The sequence below is a fragment of the Podarcis cretensis genome (genome assembly GCF_951804945.1).
Source record: "Podarcis cretensis genome assembly, chromosome: 7".
Classification (NCBI taxonomy): domain Eukaryota; kingdom Metazoa; phylum Chordata; class Lepidosauria; order Squamata; family Lacertidae; genus Podarcis; species Podarcis cretensis.
The window spans coordinates 1,636,095-1,653,945 of NC_137176.1; the positions used below are offsets into that span (position 1 = coordinate 1,636,095).

General features: G+C 46.3%; 2 protein-coding genes across 3 annotated transcripts in view; one reads left to right on the top strand and one right to left on the bottom strand.

The window, feature by feature from the left end:
* ATPSCKMT (ATP synthase c subunit lysine N-methyltransferase) overlaps nt 1-17,851 on the bottom strand; it is a 216,449-nt gene that overhangs the window by 35,551 nt on the left and 163,047 nt on the right. The window lies entirely within an intron of this gene.
* CST3 (cystatin C) lies at nt 2,105-9,602 on the top strand. The gene is made up of 3 exons (XM_079983704.1): nt 2,105-2,368; nt 5,785-5,898; nt 9,204-9,602. The coding sequence occupies exons 1-3, from the start codon at nt 2,147-2,149 to the stop codon at nt 9,279-9,281; spliced, it is 414 nt and encodes a 137-aa protein (XP_079839830.1). The 5' UTR covers nt 2,105-2,146; the 3' UTR covers nt 9,282-9,602.

The following is a 17,851-nucleotide window of genomic DNA, read 5'->3' on the forward strand; positions in this document are numbered from 1 at the left end:
ATAGGATGCACTTTTCCCCCTCCAAAAATGAAGGGGAAATGTGTGTGCGTCCTATGGGGTGAATGCAGGCTTTCGCTGAAGCCTGGAGAGCCCCACTGCCAGCCCCACAAGCTTGGGGAACAGCGGGAGGCGGAACGCTGCCATCCCGCTGTCTCCCGACGTGGTTTGGAGGCTGGAGGCGGGCTTACCCCGCCCCCAGCCCCGCAAGCTCCCAGAGCGATGGTGAAGCTGCGCGCAGCTTTGGGATTGCTCTGGGACCCGTTCTGGGGGCTGGGGATGGGGGAAGCTCGGGTTTCCCCTCCCCCAGCCCCGCATGCTCCCAGAGCGGGCTTCGCGCAGCTCTCTGCAAGCTGTGGGAGCCCGGCGCGATTTTGCGCCGGCCTCCAAGGCTTGCGGAGAGCTGCCTGTTCTGGGGGCTGGGGTGGGGGAAGCTTGGACTTCCCCCGCCCCAGCCGCATGTCTGGGGGGGGTGTGCAAATAATTTTCCCCCTTTAGTTCCCCCCCCCAAAAAATATAGGTGCGTCCTATGGGCCGCTGCATCCTATAGGGCCAAAAATACAGTAACGTGATGCTTTATAAAGATTCTTTCCCTATCTTATCTTAGGAAAACAGTCACTTCTATCTTCCTTTAAAAATCATTTCTCTAGGAACTTGCACTCTTTAGTCTAAGGAAGTATACTCTCACTCAGTTAGCTTCAAGATCTGCTAAAAGGGTTCTGTATTAAGTTGGGTACTTTTATTTTCCTCTTCCTTAGTACATGATATTTTGGAAGGTTGGGCTAGATGACCCCAGGGTCCCTTTCAACTCTCCCAATTTGTGGTTTTAAAATGTGAGAGGTGAAACCGTGATGTTTTTGAAGCAGAGCTGGCAATATCAAGCATTTGAGTGATAACAGTTTTTATCATTTTGTCTATTATTTAAAGAGCAGACTTCCAAGTCTATTCAAAGTTTAAGCACATAAAAATTCATATAGTCAAGTAGAATGAGCCTTGACCATCCATCCTGTAAATAAAGGGCAGAAAATTTTGTCTGCAAATGGTAAGGCTGAAATGACTGAGAATGTTAAAGATCCTATGAATTCTGACTCTGCCCATTTTCCCCCATATATAAGGGCGTGGCTGATTGTTCCATGAATGACCAGAGGGAAATCACACAAAGTGATAGCTCACATTTTTAAATAACACCTGCTCTCAATTTCCTGTAAATAAAGGAAGCACTCTCTTTGCTTGGGCTGCAGGAAAAATGATCCCTTAGAACTGAGTTAACAGAAGTTTAATTTGACCACTAGCTTTGGTAAATACTTGAATTGCTGAGTTTCTCTTTTTTGTTTTAAAATCTAACCCTATTTTTTAAATCTACTCCTTACCTTTCCCTTCCTTTATTCAAATTCTAATTTAGCCAAAAGATTTGCTGAGACATGTGTGCATAATGATGTATGCACAATGTTTCTGTGGGTGGTCTTGATGTACAGGATGGGAATTTCAGAAGTCTTTATAAGCCCTTGCACAGCATTTTTGGGGGTCCTCTTTCTCTCCTGCGTGTGAGAGGAGCGCCCTGTTGCAACAGATTAATAAAGATCAGGCTTACTAGCTGCTTTGCTTCTCAATATTCTCTGGTCGGCCTCTGTTATTTTCTCCTACCAATAGGGAACCTATGTAAGGACTCTATATGGGCTCTTGGATACCCCATCAGGGAAAAGGGCATATTTTTTATTTACAACAATACAGATGCGTGACAACCATTAGCTTGGTGGCCATCCCGGCCTCCTGGGGGAATGAATTCTTTAACTCTCAAGAAGGCTGGATTCCTCCCCAGGCCTTGAAGAGGCTCCTGGACTCTTGGTTGGGGAGTCCTAGCAAAGGAAGCGCAAGGTCAGCTGTGTAACAGAAACCCCCGTCGGGTAATCTGGGAGGGCCGCGGGAAGGCTTGCCCGGTCTGCGCAACTTTCCCCCGGGGCACGAGGCTGCGCGGAGCCGGAGAGCGGCGCCTCCCAGTCCTGCGGGTTTGTCAGCTGGGCTTGCCGCTCGAGGGGCGGAGCAGGGGAGGAAAAGCGCCGCGCGCGCCCGAGCCGCCAGTTTCCGCGCAGCAGCGTCGCCCAGCTTCGGACGTGCCGAGGAGACCAGCGAGCGAGCGAGCGAGCGAGCTATGGCTTCGTGGCGGTGGCTGGTGGCGTGCAGCGCCCTCCTGCTCTGCGCCGCGCCGGGCACGGGCCAGCAGCGGCCGCCCCTGCTGGGGGGCGTGCAGGACGCGTCGGCGGACGAGGAGGGCGCGCGGCGGGCGCTGCAGTTCGCCATGCTGGAGTACAACCGGGCCAGCAACGACAAGTACGCCAGCCGCGTGGCCGAGGTGGTCCGGGTCAGGAAGCAAGTGAGTCGGCGGGGCGGGCGGGGCGGACTGGGTGACCCCGGAGCGGGGCCGGCTGGAGTCCAGCCCAAGTCCGGGGCGGGAGGCTCCCCCAAGAAGCAAGCAGCTGCTTTCTCCGGCGCGGGACTTGGCAGCCTCGACGGCAGATGAAGGGGAACCCGAATGTCTTTTCTTCCGCGCGCAATATCTTTTGGGCTTTCTGATCTTCCCTGGTCAGGCGGCGAGAACGGGTCCCCCGCTCTCCGGCAAGGCCTTGGTTTCTTGGGCCAGGGAGGAGAGTTTTCTGTCTTCCTGGGACTAGGCAGCGAGAGGAGCCCCCAGGAAGAATCGCCGCCGCCGCCGCCTGGGAAGCAGCTGCCTGCCCCTTAAGAGGTCGAGCTGAGACGGAAGCGGCAGGGCTCTTCTCTCCTCTCTCCCGCCTCCCCTCCTTTCGCTCCTGTGTTTTTAGCCGCAGCTCGCTGCACATAAATATTCTGAATGTTTACAAGTGCACATGGGACTAAACTTGTGCGCTCCAGGCTGCCATTAAAGGCACAAGTGCAGGACCAAGGCGAGCAGTTGGCAGCCTGACCTGTGAGCAGAGCAGAGCAGCTGGCTTGTTCCAGGCGGTGGGGCTCAGCTCCAGCTTGACTCCCGGCCCCCCTGCAGGATTCCGAGGGCGGGGGGGGGTCAGTCTCTCCTGCTTACATAGTCAGCAGCCAAGACCATGGCTGCTTGTTGGTGACTGGAACAGCCTTGACCTAACTAGGACAAGTTGGTTTTTAATGTTTGTGTGTAATTGATTTAAAAGAATAAAGGTCAAATTTCCTAGTTGCCTAGATCCAGGTTTGGGGGCAACTATATTCTTGCTGAGCAAGCCCCAGCAGACTTTTAAATTCAAGCAACATGAAGCAAAATAAAGCATGGAAATATTGGCGTTTAGACCTCCCCTTACTTCCCCTTTGGCATCGAAAAAGCCCACACATTTAGTAAGTTTAAAATGTTTTGTTTTCAAACTCTTCAAAGTTCAGTTTTATGTGCTTTTCCGTGCAGCAGAAAAAAGGCAGGCAGTTTAACTTAGTTTCAGCCCTCATGTCCTTTTGGGTTGGATTCATATGCTGAAGGATAATAAATCAAGGCTTTGGTAACCCTTCCTCCCAAGGTGAGGGGCTTGACCTAGTTATGCTTGCAGGACTGCCTAATCTAGGTCTGAATCCCTTCATGCACTCGCTAGAACTAAGCATTTGGTTATGTGAGGCTGATTTATCCCACAGGACAAAGAGTGCTTCCCTGATTCCTTTCCTCCAATATTGCTTAATTCAGATATGCTGCTTACAGTTTTTGGGTGTAATTCAGCAGGAATCTGGGCTGTCCAAGTGCCCTTGAAAATTTCAGCAAATTGGGGCTGCAAAAGGTCACATGAATTGGTCTTTCTTCCATCTTTACACTGGTAGCAGACGTGTAACGCTTGTCCAGATGCATTCTGTTAACCAGAGCTGTACTGAGTTAAGAACCTAAGAAGAGCCTGCTGCTGGATCAGGCCCATGGCCCATCTAGTCCAGCATCCTGTTCTCACAGTGGCCGACCAGATGCCCCAAAGAGAAGCCCCCAAGCAGGGCCAGGGGGAAAGAGCATCTCCTCACTGGCAATTCCCAGCAACTGGCATTCAGTGGAAGTTCTGCCACTTCTGCACAGCTGTGTCCTTTGATGCAGTTTGATTGACAGCTAGTTGGTTGCCATGACAAATGACAGCACTGTCAAAATAAAAGGAAGATGTTGGCCTGAGACATCAGTATCCTGCAGAGCCAGGCCTCTTTACATTTCCTATTGCTATTCGTGTCTGGCTGGTCAGTACTATAATCTTTAGGGCTCAGCCAGTAGTTTCTCTTCCCCCAAGCTTGACTTCCTCTTCTCTTTTTAACTAAAAGATGCAAACATTTCCTGAAATTTAAGGAAGTAGCTTTCTCTAATTTGTTTGCATCTTGAAACAAGTGGTGGTATCTTGATTTTCTAGGGTTCAAGTCAGCTATGCAAACATGCAGTATAGCTACCTAGGCTGGCATGATTCTGTGGGGGAATTAAAAATTTGAATCCCTGTGGACCCACATGTGTGGGTGAACAACAGAATAATCGGTTGGGTGCCTAGATTCAAAATGCAGGGCTAGAATATAGGTTGTTAGACCCTTCTTATCCCTTTTACAATTCTCCCCTCTTTCTACTCCTGTTGCAAGGAACAGACCACATAAAGCTAAGCAAGTTTAAAATGCTTTACTTACAAGGTCAGACTTCAAAGGTCTGATACCTTCATTGTTCCATGCAGCTGCAAGAAGAACATAGTCAGAATACTCTTGGGTAGGAAAATCAGAATATACTTCCAGACACATGCTCTAATCTTGGGAGCAACCTTAGCCACATCCTCCCTGGTGGGTTACATGTCTTGGAGGGAGAGAGAGAAGGTAGAAGAAGAAGCGTCACTTACTCATGGAGGTAAGAGAGTATGACCTAGCTGAGTCTATGAATCTTAACCCTGCGGTCTTAACTCCTTCATGCACTAACTAGAACCCATACATAGTTATGTTTGACTGCAATTTCCCTCAGATTCAAGGGTGCCATTCCTTGCAGACAGCACACCAGAACCTGGCTTTTCTTGCTACTTTCAGCATAAAATGTGTAGAATCATGTGAACTCCAGAATCAACAAGAAACCTAATGATTGAACTATTGAGTTGGCTCAGTTCTCCCATCCTTGTGTAGGGCATTAAAAAGACATTAAATCAATCCCCAAATGCACTCCAAATCTCTAAGAAGCTTGACTTTTTATGTAGTTTATAGAGTAGAATTTTCTCCCGGGTAGTCTTAATGCAGACCAATCCTTCCAAAATTTGTCCTGTTTTTCTTAAAGCCATCTATGCCAATAGCTGTCACCACATCTTATGACAGTGACTTGTGTTAACCAAAGCCTATTAACGTTAAGGGATGCATTCAGCATGCTTTGCCCTCCCATCATGGAGATGTGTCGCCTTAAGGTTAAGGGTCTGCTATTGGTGCCTCTGTTGGATATGGTCTGTGTGTAGGGGTGGGGGTCACTATAACCTCCTCTCTTTTCCCCTTGCAAAGCAGGGGTGAGCCTGAAGCCATGCAGCTCCATAAAGGCCTGGATTTGGACCTTCTGATGTCAACTCTCTTCTTGTTCCTTGATGTTATAGTAATGCCAGTTGTCAGCTCTTTGACATAAAGAAATAACCCAATAGCTCCTCTCTAAAAGGAAAGGCTAAGCACAGGCGGCTCCTGTGTTCCTCTCACTGTTTTCCAGGGGGGCAGCCTTGGACACTGTTCACAGATGAATCCCCGCCTGTCTTTTGTGATTAGAAAAGGCATCAGGTCTCGTGAAATATATTGAATATTCTCTCTAGTAAAGGAGCCATTTCCCACATCTTACAGATTGTCTCTGGAGTCCTTTATTTTTTCGATGTTAAAGTTGGGCGAACAACTTGTCCGAAGTCAGTAGCCGATGTTGAGAACTGTGCATTCCATGAAGGACCAGAGCTGGCAAAGGTATGTAGCAGAAACAAGGACATTGCTTAACAGTGCTAAATATAATAATTGGCAGTAAAAATGTCCCTCATTATGAAGGTACTTGTGTAGCACTATTTTGACCTTGGAAGTGAATGGTTGCTTAAAAAGAAGAAGGAAAGAAAGGCAGTGCTTGGGGAATATCCTTGTGGTGGGAACTAAATCTGAGGAACCTAGTTTTTTGGGGGAAATACATTTTCTCTCTAAACAGTCTGCTTGACTGTTTTTACAGGGTCTACCTTTACCCTGTAAAACTCAGTAAACATGTAAAACGTTGCCTTCTTTCTCCTAGTTCCACTCTGGATTATGTTGTTTTGGGGATCAGTTCTGATAATGTTTTCTTTAGCTGTTCAGTTCTAAGTTATGGGCATGAATAATGTACCAGGAAATTCTCTTGCTGAAGCCACCCTATAATGAACTGGAGCTGTGCAAGAGCTCCAAAAAATATTTGTGGGGCTGATAAAGGGATTAGCCTGTTTTATCCCCAGCAGCCCTGTGAGGGCCAGTTGAGACATGATCTTAAATGTGTCTTTGCATTTTGTGTGCTGCTTTTTTAAAAACAATGTAAGTGGGGTGGGGTTGATAATGCCGTCAGAGCAGACAGATACTAAGAATATTCTTCTGAAGCAGCAATGGAGGTATTTTTCTACAAAGCAAATATTGGCTTTGGAAAGCATTTTATCAGGAAGGCAGCTGGATGGGGGAGAAAGGCTCTAATCCCATTAATGATTAGCCTCACTCCAGTTTGAAACATCTGCACAATGGATGCAAAGACACACTTAGTTTGGCTTTGAGAGTTAAGGAGTTGCCTAAGGCTTCCCATAAACCTTCTTGGCTAAGTAAAGATTTGAATGTGGGTTTCTCTTCTCCACCACTTCAGAGCCTGGTCCTTGTAGCCCAGTCCTGTGCATATTCACTCTGCACATGTGAACCTCGGTGCAACCCATTTACTTACTTCCCCCATCAATGTGCAGAGGATTCCCCTAAATATGAGGACTGAAGTGCAGCCTGCTTTCTCTGGTTTGGTGCAGGGGGGTCTGTGGAGTAGAGGAATGGTTTTCTTGTGTTCTCACACCACAAGAAACATCTTGCATCCATTCATTATAGCAACTAGAGCACAAAGAATTGCCAAAATTGGCTGATTACAAAGAAAAGCAAAAAAAAGAGAAAATCTTTAGCAACCACCAACAAATGACTCAGGAGCCAAAAAGAGTAAAACGCCTGGGTTTTCCAGCAGCCTCTGTTCAACACACAAAGAAGCCCTTGTGTTTTCTGTTTGGGGGTGCTGTTGCCTAGTCAAAGAACTCAAAACAGTTGCTTGGTGACTTGGAAGACTTCTAGCTGAGCACAGCACAAAAAGCCTTCTGTCCTTAACTAGTTCAAGTTCCCTTTTCAGTAGTTTTGCAGCATCAGCAGTGCCTGTCTGTGCAACTATCTAAACTTCGTTATACAAGTTCTCCCCCCCCCCAAAAAAAAAAAATGTGAAAAGAAGCACTTGTCTTATTCCAGTTAGCTATTCTTATCTCCTCCATGATTTCAGGGGCGATTTCCTTCCAAGTAAATACACTTACGGTATGTTTCTTGTAATAACAGTCAGCAGCTTTGGGCTGTCACATAATTGCGTAGTATTGCACATTTTAACATTTTTCATGTAGTAAAGCTTAAAATGGTACCAAACCTAGTACAAGTATATGTAGCCTGATTCAGCTGAAGTTCAGCGCTTTGGCCCCATTAATGTCAGGACTGTATCTGAGACTGTATTCTCCCATTGGGATAGAGCAACGGGATCTCCATGAGCTGAACGGAAGTCTCCCTGAAAGGCAGTTTTCAGTCTTCTGTTACACTCTGGCATGACAAGCAAGGGAGCTTAGGATGGGGTGATGCAGCTGCAGGCTTCCTTCCCAGGGCCGCCACAGGAGCCTTTCTACTTTTCCTCAGATGGAGGAATGATTGGCATTTCTTCTGACTGGGAAAATGTACTTGGGATCAAGGTTGTGGGAAAGAAAAATCTTCAGTCAGGTGCTCTTCTCTGGTGGGAAACCTCAGGGGGTCATCGGGCTATAATTTATCTCCATTCCAGAATGCCCAAGAAACGGGGGATGCCAATAAGGGGCTGAGCCTATACAGACAAGGACCCATTAAGTGACGTGGGGCGAGTCATTGGGCTACATGGTCTGGGGGACAGCTGAAGAGAGACAAATTGTATCTGACCCCTACCCCCCCTTCCCTCTAGGAGAAAATGATAGCCATTCAAACTTATGGCAACATGGCCTGAGGTTGTCCCTTTTGATGAAGAGACCATGAGAGTGGCTCTGTCCATTTGGGTCCTGTGATTATCCCTCAAGAAGGGCAGGCCTTCTCTTCACTTACCTTGCTTGTTGTAACGCTGAACATTTTTATTGTTTGTATTGTCCACCTGTGCTTACCCCACAGCCAAAAGGGTCAGTTTATTCTCACATGTTTGCATTTACTGTGATTTACTATGTACATTTACTGTACATTTACTATGCTTGTGTACTGCATAACAAGTTGAGAGTGAAGCAGACTCGCATTACAACACATATTGTCTCAAAACTCGTTGTAGAACTGTGGATAAATGAGTGTGCAAGCGGCATTGCTGTCAGTACCAGATCTATCCTGTTGTGGACCTGCATGTATGGAAAGAGCTCAGTGAATGTTGTTGGTGTTTGGGGTGGGGAGGGAGTCTCTCTTGGTGCACAACAAGGGATTTGTTGTATCCCTAATGATTGAAAACACAGAAACATGCATGTCCCTCTGCTAAACAGAGAGACATGAATTCATGTTTCACAGAGGGACTAAAGATGGCACATGTATAACTTCTGTGCTGACACAGGATGCAATGCACTGGAAAGATCCCCTATGAAATCGCCCTTTATTACAGTAAAGATTGTGTAGCAATATTTTCCAGTGTTTTGTGCCCATGCAATCTACGCCATGTCTTCTTAGGCTGCTGTAAAACAAGGAGCACAACACAGACCAAGTTAACATTTAATTCCCTTTAAGGGACTACAGGTGCAATCCTGCACACCCTTACTTGGAAGTTAGTCTCATTAAACCCAGTAAAAATTTACTGCTCAGCACACAAACAGAAGCGCTTCACTTTAGCTGGGCCATGTCCAACATAAGGATGTTTATTGGGGGTTGGGGAGGGAACTATCACTAGGATGCTTATAACATTAACATTAACTTTTAATTAGTAATGTTCAGATTTACTATGGATGCAGGTCATATTAATGGGTTTTCTCTCTCTCATTCCCTCCTTGTAGCATGTGACTTGCAACTTTCAGGTGTATTCTGTTCCTTGGACAAACCACATCAGCCTGAAGAGAAACAATTGCACCTAAACGCCTGTTTGCTTCATCATAGCTGTTCTGGTGGTCTTCTCCAGATTCAAGAAGAGCAATAATCCAGATGTATTCTCAAGCAACTGTTACTAACCCTGAAATTCTGACATATACTTACAGGATGCAAGCAAATCATGTAGTTTTCCTTTAAAATGTATTTTCTAAACTTTTTCTTTGTGATTTATCATTAGGTTTGTAATCAATGTTTTCATGCTGGATTAGTATGAAAAATAGAAACATACCTTGTCAGAGACTGAGGTTTTTAAAAGATTTGTGTCCCATATATATTCATTGCTAAGAATAAAGTACCATTATTCAGTACTGGCTCATGTGATTACTAACAGTGAAAAAAACCACAAATCATAGCTTTTGTCATATTTTCTGAGCATCTGCTCAGGCCCTACTCTCGCCACCAGTTGATCAGCCCTATTCAAGACCACCTGACTGAATTGTGATGCCTTTGGAGATTAGAGTTTTCAGCCTTAGGAATTGCAGACCCAGTAGTTTTGCCAGGTTGGTTCTTGGGATGCCAGAATGAAATAATACGCAGGGCCATGCTAAGCATGTTTCCATTAAAGTAAAGCCCACTGAGTTCTAGAGTCTTAGGGACTATACACACAAGTGGATCGCAAACCTCTTGCACTGTCATTAATTCCCCCTCATCCATTTGAGGTTTTCCTTCAGCTACTACTGCCCGACACTTTATCTCCCCCACCACCACCCAAAATAAATAAATAAATCTGGAGTTTTTCTGTCCTCTGGAAATCTGAAAAGGAGACCAGCACCATGGTGGGCATAGCAGGAAATAGCATTTCATGGGTGTGGACAGAAAATCTGGGTCTGAAAACATATTTCATCTGTGCAAACATTGCAGCTTTCCAAACAGAAATATTCCCTTCCCCTGTGCACTGTTAGGTTGACCCCCAAAGAGCCAGTTGGGGGTGCGGGGGGACAGTGGGGGGAGCCCCTTTGCACAAGCCAAAGTCATTGTGGAGCTGGCAGGGCAGGTGAATGCCATGTGATATTTGAATACACTCCCATTTGGATATGAGCTGCCATGGGAGAAAACAATTGGGGGAAATGCGGATTTTGTGGGTCCTTTCCAATAAGGTTGCAGACTAAAAGCACACCTGGAAGTAAGTGTTGCTGAACACAATGCATATTTAATTTATTTAAGGCAGTTATACTCCACCCTTTAGCCAAACTTCAAACCTAAGAAGACACACACACATATTGCTTTCTACATCATCGAGCCCACCTGGTGGCAGTGAAGGATGCAAAGAGAAACGACTCTCCTGCCTCCATTGCAGCCTCATTGTGTCGGCAAGCAGAGCTTTCTGGGTGGTGCAGGACCTGTTACCGCCTGGCCTAAAGGAAGTGGCGGAACCGACAGCAGCTCCATGTGATTGTTTGCAAAATATTCTGAGGATAAAACCACTTGCCTCCATCGAGAACTTGCTTCCACTGTTACAGCAGATGAATCTCAAGGGGTGTGCAGAGCACAGTCTGGTCCTGTGGTGTTGGACTGCTTTGGTTGCCCTGTATGATGACCTTGGCCAAGACAGATACAGGGGAAATATATCCTTGATAATTCTCAACTTCTCAGTGGCTTTTGATACCATCAAAAATTGTATCTTTCTGGAATAGCTGGCTGAGTTGGGGATACATGGCACTGCTTTGTGGTGGTTCTGGTCCTACTGGATGTTGTGTTGGATGAGTTTCAGCTGGTAAGGCTGGAGGATGTGAACAAGGTCCTTGGATCAGTCAGGACAACCACTTGCACTCTGGACCCTTGCCCCTCATGAGAAAAGCTAGCAGGGAGGGGGCAGCTGGCTGGGTGATCAATGCCTCCCTACGAGACTGGATGGTTTCTGCCTGCTTGAAGGAGGCGGTGGTAAAACCACTCCTTAAGAAACGCTCCCTGGACTCAGAAAATTTAAATAACTACTGGCCAGTTGCTAATCTCCCCTACTTGGGCAAGGTTCTTGAGGTTATGGAACAGATCCAGGTGCTCTTGGAGGAAACTGATTTTCTAGATCCATTTCAATTGGGGTTTAGGTCTGGTTTGGCCCAGAAGGATCTAGAACATGTGCAGAGGAGGGCAACCAAACCTTACGAGGAATGGTTGAGGGAACCAGGTTTGTTTAACTTGGAACAGAGGAGACTGAGAGGAGATATGAGAGCCAACTTCAAATATCTAAAGGGCTGTCACATGGAAGATGGCACAAGCTTGTTTTCTCCTGTTCTGGAGGCTAGGACCCAAACCAATGGCTTCAGGATACAAGAAAGAAGATTATGGCCAAAACAGCAGAGATAACTTTCAAAAGTGAAACAGCCTCTCTCAGGAGGGTGTGGACTCTCCTTTATTTGAGGTTGGGGGGGCACCTGCCGTGTATGATCTGGCTGAGATTGGGGTGCCATTTCCTGGACATTCCCGGGATGTCAATGCCAGAATTGATGTCTAGGAGGAATTTCCAAAAAGTTGTGCTTTGTCCTGGATCTTATGCAAATCAATTGAAAAATCAGGTACTTTTTGGTGTTTGTTTTTTTTAAAAAACCTCAACAACATTTGGGGTGTCCTGGTCTTTACTTTTTGAAATATGGCAACCCTAACCCTTGGGATCCCTGTCAACTCTATGCCACTTTTCTTCAAAATTTGCATAGAGATGGGGAGGTGGCCTTCAATGGCCACATGATGGCACCAGAGAAGAGCAGTTAGTCCCAACCAGGCCAGCCGAGGGGCCTTACTGCCTCCCCTTTCCCGGAGTAGCTCTTGATGGTTTTATGTTTGGCATAGCTGGCATTCCTTTCAGGGCCCTGGTCTCACTTTGGAACTGTGAGATGGAAAGAACCATAGACATATCCTCTCCTGCACAATAGAGCTTGATTGGTTTCTTAGTTTACTCAGGAGATAGTGGTAATTAATCAGGCAGGGAGATTTCTAAGTGCAGATGGCAGAAGTCTCACAGTGAATATGACCAAATAGAAGTACAAAAGCATTATCATATTTACTTTGTGACAGTGATTGCTGCAAAGCTTTCTCCTTCCCCAGCCCATCATCCCAACAGTTGTCTGGTAGAGGGTTTTCTAGGTGGTTATTACTTCCAGAACCTGTGGGATCAGAACAGCTCAACCAATGGAAGCCAGATAACTTTTCACCTCTGTCACATTGGGGTTTCTAGAAAAGGTTTCAGGATAATTAGTACAAAATCCTTTACACAGTATTAGATTGCAAATGAGCCGTACTTTAAAAGTACTTGTTGAGATTATTATTATTTTAATATGTCATGACAGCTAAAGAGGGTTGTTGACACTGGATATGTAAACTTGCCATTTTTAAAGCAACAGGATTTGTGCCTTTCACATGTTCCTAAAAAATAGGTTCATTCAATGATTGATAATGATATTTGCTCAGTATGTAAGAGGGAAAGAGATCTGGAAAGAGATATAGGTGCTCTTGACAGGTGAGCTTTGCATTGGTACCAAGAAAGGTCCTAGAACAGATAAACAGTTGGTCTGTGGGAAGCCAAAGGGTGCTCATTAATGGTTCCTCATCATCCTGGAAGAAAGTGTCAAGTGAGGTGCCACAGGGTTCTGTCCTGGGCCCATTGTTCTTCATCATCTTTATAAATGACTTGGATGAAGGAATTGAGGGGAGGCTGATCAAATTTGCAGATGACACCAAACTGAGAAGGGTAGCTAATGCCACAGAAGACAGAATCAGGATTCAAGATGACCTTAGCAGACTGGAGAACTGGGCCCAAACTGGTAGATTTATAATTTTTCTATTACAGTATCATGTTGCTGACGCAGACACAACTTTCTGCAAGCACAGCAGTTGTTCATTCTGACTCCTCCCCTCTACTTCCGCAGCAAGAAGTGCGCCAGTGGGATGTCCCTCCCCCTCTGCATTTCCTTTGTTCTCTGACACGCTCATACTTCTGAGTTCGGGGGGGGGAGGGAGTTCCCTCCCACTCTTGATTGATGTATCACCCAGCTGCTCCCTCCCTTCTGATTGCTTAGTTACTATCTCAAAGCTGGGGAGCTCCTCTCTCAATTGTGCAGCCTCTGTGTCTGTCTGCCTGCCTCCTTGCTTCTGGAGATGCTGGACTCAGGGAAGGTGAATATTCCCCCTCCTCTTCTGTTAGGATCTGATCTTCCTGCGATTGCATTCCCTACTCTTTTGATCCAGTCCAGCCCCTAACATCTGGCTTCCCTGTAGCACACAAGAAAAGGATCTAGGGGTCTTAGCAGACCAGAAGCTTAACATGAGTCAACAGTGTGATGCAGCAGCAAAAACGTTAATGCAATTCTAGGCTCATCAACAAAAGTTTAGTGTCCAGATCATGGGAAGTGATAGTACCACTCTATACTGCCTTGGTCAAACCACACCTGGAGTCCTGTGTCCAGTTCTGGGCATCACAATTTAAGAAGGATATGGACAAGCTGGAATGTGGGTGGAGGAGGGCAACCAAGATGATCAGGGGTCTGGAAACCAAGCCTTATGGGGAATGGTTGAGGGAATTAGATATATTTAGCCTGGTAAAGAGGAGATATGATAGCCATCTTCAAATACCTAAAGGGCAGTCACATAGAAGATGGGGCAAGCTTGTTTTCTCCTGCTCCAGAGCCAGAGGGTAGGACTCAAACCAACGGATTCAAGTTACAAGGAAGGAGATTCTGACTAAACATCAGGAAGAACTGTCTGACAGGAAGGTCTCCCTTGGGAGGTGGTGGACTCTCCTTCCTTGAAGCATTTTAAGCAGAGGTTGGGCGGCCATCTGTCAAGTCTGATCTAGTTGGGATTCCTGCATTGCGGGGGTTGGACTAGATGACCACTGAGGTACTTTCCAACTCTACAATTCTATGATTCCATGATTTGGCTTGAAATATGAGTGGGGACACTGAACCCCTTTTCCTGAATGGTGTCCCTGAGTAAAGCCCCACCCCACAGCTCACCAAACCCCTGTCACAGGAAATTAGCCTTGGAACAATGGGATTTATAGCTGCTTCTGCATTTGCCCTTTTCCCTTAGCTGAATGTACTTGGGAAACACTTCAAGGGATTCCTTGGAGAACCCTTCTAGAAGCATAATAATGGACAAGCCCAGACATTAGGCCCCAAACTTACTTTAAACAATATAGTTGAAGGAGACCCGAGTGATTTCAGAAGCTCTGTTTCTCAGCCTTCCTGCAATTGAAATGCCCCAAAGCCCCATTTCCTTGAATAAACATTAGAGATGGTTTACAATATACAAAGCTCATCTGATGTCTGTAAGAATGAAAAGCTTATTGCCAAGATAAATGCTTGAATGCAGAACATTGTTCTTGGCTTCAAACCTGACTGCACTCCAATCTCCCCACCCAACCCCACCTTGCTCTTTAAATTCAAAATTGATTTTGATGCTATATAATGTTGTCACAGGGACGCAGGTGGCGCTGTGGGTAAAAGCCTCAGCGCCTAGGGCTTGCCGATCGAAAGGTCAGCGGTTCAAATCCCTGTGGCGGGGTGCGCTCCCGCTGCTCGGTCCCAGCGCCTGCCAACCTAGCAGTTCGAAAGCACCCCCGGGTGCAAGTAGATAAATAGGGACCGCTTACCAGCGGGAAGGTAAACGGCGTTTCCGTGTGCTGCGCTGGCTCACCAGATGCAGCTTTGTCACGCTGGCCACGTGACCCGGAAGTGTCTCCGGACAGCGCTGGCCCTCGGCCTCTTAAGTGGGATGGGCGCACAACCCTAGAGTCTGTCAAGACTGGCCCATACGGGCAGGGGTACCTTTACCTTTACCTTTAATGTTGTCACCGGCCACTTCCAGACAACCTGTTTATTGAGCATTCATCCTGATCCGCTTGCACAAAGTTTGTGAAGAGGTACTATGATGTCTGCTGTTTATTGTTTGCTGGGCCCAACATTTCACCAAGCAACACACTTTTTAGTGCATTTTCTTGTCTCTTTATTTCAACAAGTCAGCCTTTTTGTGTGTGTTTCTGCAGTGGGCTTTCTGTTGCAGATGCGAAGGAAAGGTTTGCCCCTTCCATGACCCCATCCCCAACATCCTACCCCACAGCTAAGAAACTTAGTAAAAAAAGTTCCCATTGGTGCTGCAATAGCAGTCAGGGACCTCCATGGCTGTAATTAAGAAAAAACAAGAGTTTGGCCCTGTCTGTATATGACTCTACAGGTTGGTTGTTTGCTTTCCTATTTGAGGTTAACAGAAAAGGAAGAGACATAGCTCTAGGGGCACATTAAATGACTGAAGTCTCGTCTTCATGCCTATGGGATGTATGTTTCTCCTGCAGTTCAAAAAGCAGTTGGGTGTGTAATTCTGAACCCAGAAGGCAGCGGTGTGGGCGGCAAGGGCTGGGTGCCACAACAGGCTCCTTCACCCTGCATTCTCTGCGCGCGCACACGCTCGCCCGCCCTGGGCATGGGAACTCACACTCTGCTGCTGGTTTATTAGGTAAACATTAGGAGAGATTTGCACCAAAGTGCTGAAGAAGTTTCAAAAGGATTTTTTAAAAAATAAATGACTACAAAATGTAGAGAATTCAATTTAGGACTGAAAAAAATGAAAAATGGGGAAAAGTGAAATGGCCAGATCATTCCATCTGACTTGAGAGCATTCTCTCAAACCCAGATTCAAATGCAGCTTCTCCCAGCCTGACCTCAAATAGCACTATCAAGTTGTTCTTCAGCACTGGGGGGCTTCCTACAGCTCATCCCACTCCACCCTCTTTCCTGGATTCTCTCCCACAAGATAACCATAGAGATGGTGAGATGTCAGGAATCAGGCTGGTTTTCCTTTGAGTAAATCTTAGAGGAATGACTGCTGAGTTGCACTACCCTGTGATTTCTCTAAGACAGATATGCAGTGCCATTATGTATGCCCCCCCCCCACAGAGAGAGAGAGAGAGAGAGAGAGAGAGTTATTGAAGTTGCCAAGCCAAATGTTTACAAGCTGAGGTTAGCAGATAGATGAATGGTTGTTTCTTTGCCTTCCCTTCTGCATATTCATCAGAATGCCTCCTCCAAAGGCAATTCAACATTTGTCCTATCAGGAGTCTGCAGTTTTGCACAGAAGAGACCAGAGTTCATTGCTTAAAAAAGGCAGGAAATTACAGTTCAAAATAACATTCCAAAATGATGAGAGTTTTCCATGTTTAAAGCCAATCCAAGGAAGCCTTCAATAACTCTGCCCCATTTGAGACAGAGTATTATTTTGAAGCACACAATTGTGGCAGGTTCACTCTTTCTTTCTGAGTCATTCTTCATCCCATAGTTCATGAATTGGTTTCTTCAGGACTGGGTTACTGCAATACACTGTGTGGGGCTTCCCTCAAGCTTGATCCAGAGGCTGCTGTTGGTGCAGGATGCTGCAGCGCGATTGCTGACGGGAGTGAGGCCCTTTCAGGATACAGCGCCTGTGCTCAGAGACCTGCACTGGTTGCTGATCTGCTACCAGGCTGAGTTCAAGGTGTTACTATTAGTATATAAAGCCCTTAACAACTTGGGCCAGTTTACCTACAAGATTCCCTGCCCCTCCCCCCAATCATCCGACTTCTGCTTCAACTGGCAGAATTGGCTCTACTAAACATGCCCCATAATCCCTGTTCCACATTTGTAAGAACTTGATCATTTAGTGTGGCAGCTGCCACACTTTGGAACTCCCTGCCTATTGAGATCAAGCAAGTGCTTTCACTGTACTCTTTGGGGTGCCTGCTAAAAACATTCTTGTTTTGCCAAGGCTGCCCAGGTGTCTCTACAGCCACAGCTGGAGCTGTAACTCCCCAGCGGTTTGACTTCACCCTTCTATTGTCTCCCGACCCAGATGCTTAGAAAGCTGAGGTACCGTAATTATAATTTGTTTTAGGTTTTTAACTTTTGTATGTTTTAAAGCAGGGTTGTGAATTTGTTCTTGATTTTCTTGTTTTATCTTTTTTGTAAACCGCTTTGAGGGTTTGGGTTTGTTTTTTACAGCCAAGCCGTATATACATTTTATGAAACAAACAAACACAACTACCTCTCCCTGTGGGCAGCTCAGCTGGCAGAGCATGAGACTCCTCCACTCAGGGTCCTGGGCTTGAGCCCCCATGGGGTGAAAAGATCCCTGCTGTGCAAGGGGCTTGACGAGATGACCCTCGTGATGCCTTCCAACTCTGCAGTTCTATGATTCTAGGAAACAAACACAGCAGCCTGCCTTAGACCGTGAGGCAGACCGTTGGTCCTGGTAACCCGTCCAGGATTTCAGAGGTGGAGATGCTGAGGACTGAGGCTAAGCAGGGGCTCTGCCACTGAGCAATAACCCTTCCCCAACTCAGCTGTAACCACAAATGTCTTTTAAGCTCCCTCTGGGGTTATAAAGTTTCACCCACCTTTTCCACTTCCCTGCCTCCGTACAATCAGCGCAATTTATTTCCTTCTTTCTGGGTCCTCCACAGACTTCTTCGGTTCAGAATGAATTATCTCCTCCCTATTCTCATATATCCTTTTCTCCTTTCTCCTCCCTCCTCAAAGCTCTTCTTGCTTTAACCATTTTTGGCAGCTCACTTTGAGAAGTTCTTCTCCTGGCTTTT